The sequence below is a fragment of the Aplysia californica genome, unplaced genomic scaffold, assembly GCF_000002075.1.
Source record: "Aplysia californica isolate F4 #8 unplaced genomic scaffold, AplCal3.0 scaffold01784, whole genome shotgun sequence".
Taxonomy (NCBI): Eukaryota; Metazoa; Mollusca; class Gastropoda; order Aplysiida; family Aplysiidae; genus Aplysia; species Aplysia californica.
In genome coordinates, this window is record NW_004799054.1 from 34,731 (window position 1) to 36,165 (window position 1,435).

The window sequence follows — 1,435 nt, forward strand, 5'->3', positions numbered from 1 at the left end:
CGCCGCCCACTCACCCCACACCCCTACCAACCTGACAAAGTGGGCGGGCAGCTGGCGGTGGTCGCTGTAGAGGGCGTTGTTGACCAGGGTCACGTGACCACTGAGTCCACTCAGAGACAGGGAGGTCTGCAGCTGGTGAAGGTTGGCGGGCAGCATGTCCACGGCCAGCACAGAGTGACCGGTGGCCGCGGCGAACAGGGTGTACGCCCCGATGTTGGCGCCAAGGTCCACGAACTGGGACTCGGGGTCCGCCTGGAGGATTGGATAATTGGATAGTTGGATATTTGGATAGTTGGATGGTTGGAATTTGGATAATTAGTTTGATAGTTGCACGATTGGAAGATTGGATAGATAGATAAACAGGGTATGACAGGATGGATGGAAGGACGGATGGATGGAAGAAACAGCTGGATGGAAATGAAGGATAGATGGATGGATGGATGGATGGATGGATGGATGGATGGATGGATGGATGGATGGATGGATGGACGGAAGGGTGGAGAGATGGATGGAAGGAGGGGTGGGTGAATGGATGGACGGATGGATGGAAGGAAGGAGGGGTGGATGGATGGATGTCCACGGCCAGCACAGAGTGACCGGTGGCCGCGGCGAACAGGGTGTACGCCCCGATGTTGGCGCCAAGGTCCACGAACTGGGACTCCGGGTCCGCCTGGAGGTACAATTATTGTTCTGTATTAACTATGTAATGTAGGCCTTATTAATTGTCTGCTGCTGGGCTGTACACATGGGGGGTTTTTGTTTGGTTACTTCGAGTCTTTTATTTAGTTTATCATTGGTGAGTACATTGATAAAATACCAGAAAAGGGGCGGGGGGGTCTTAATTGCGATAAATGTTATGTTAGTGTTGTTTGTTTGATTGTTTGTCAATGTGTATGTTATATGCGCGCATGTCTGAATGTGTCCGTGAGTCTGGCATGGCAGGACAGGGAGATGGGGTGGGAGTATGTGCCTCGTGTATGATCTTCAAATACATGAATATCAATCAGACAGAGGGGGATCAAGTACGGAGATGACCCTCACCCCCGGGGCTGTGCTACTAACTGAAGTGTCTTTATGCCATTCCCAAATGGGGGACATTAACCTGTTCTTATGCACAGTAGAATTGTAAATGGGCTGATTCATCGATGTCATGCTCATAACTGTGCCTGAACTGCAACAGGGAACTGCTGCTTTTTCTTTCCTAATCCTTAATTTCGTCATTTTCCTTCTACTTCTTTTGTATGTTTGTCACACTCTTGAGACCCGCTATTTCCAGGGTGCCTTGATAGTCGAAGCCGACTTTGTGCTGTTGAAGCTAGAGAGGTGAGCACGCGCATAGTAAGTCTGATTCCCTGTAAGGACTTATCTGTTGGCATCCTCCCCTTGGCGCTCATAATATGACCTTATGCAGTTGTGAGCGCCGTAAAACACTTAC

The 1,435-nt window shown here is 50.0% G+C and overlaps 1 protein-coding gene across 1 annotated transcript in view; it reads right to left on the reverse strand.

Annotated features, from left to right (window-relative positions):
* LOC101849030 overlaps positions 1-1,435 on the reverse strand; it is a gene marked incomplete at its 5' end in the record, with an annotated part of 4,223 nt that overhangs the window by 1,565 nt on the left and 1,223 nt on the right. The window contains 1 exon segment of the mRNA XM_013090989.2: positions 32-252. Coding sequence (XP_012946443.1) covers positions 32-252 — 221 coding nt within the window.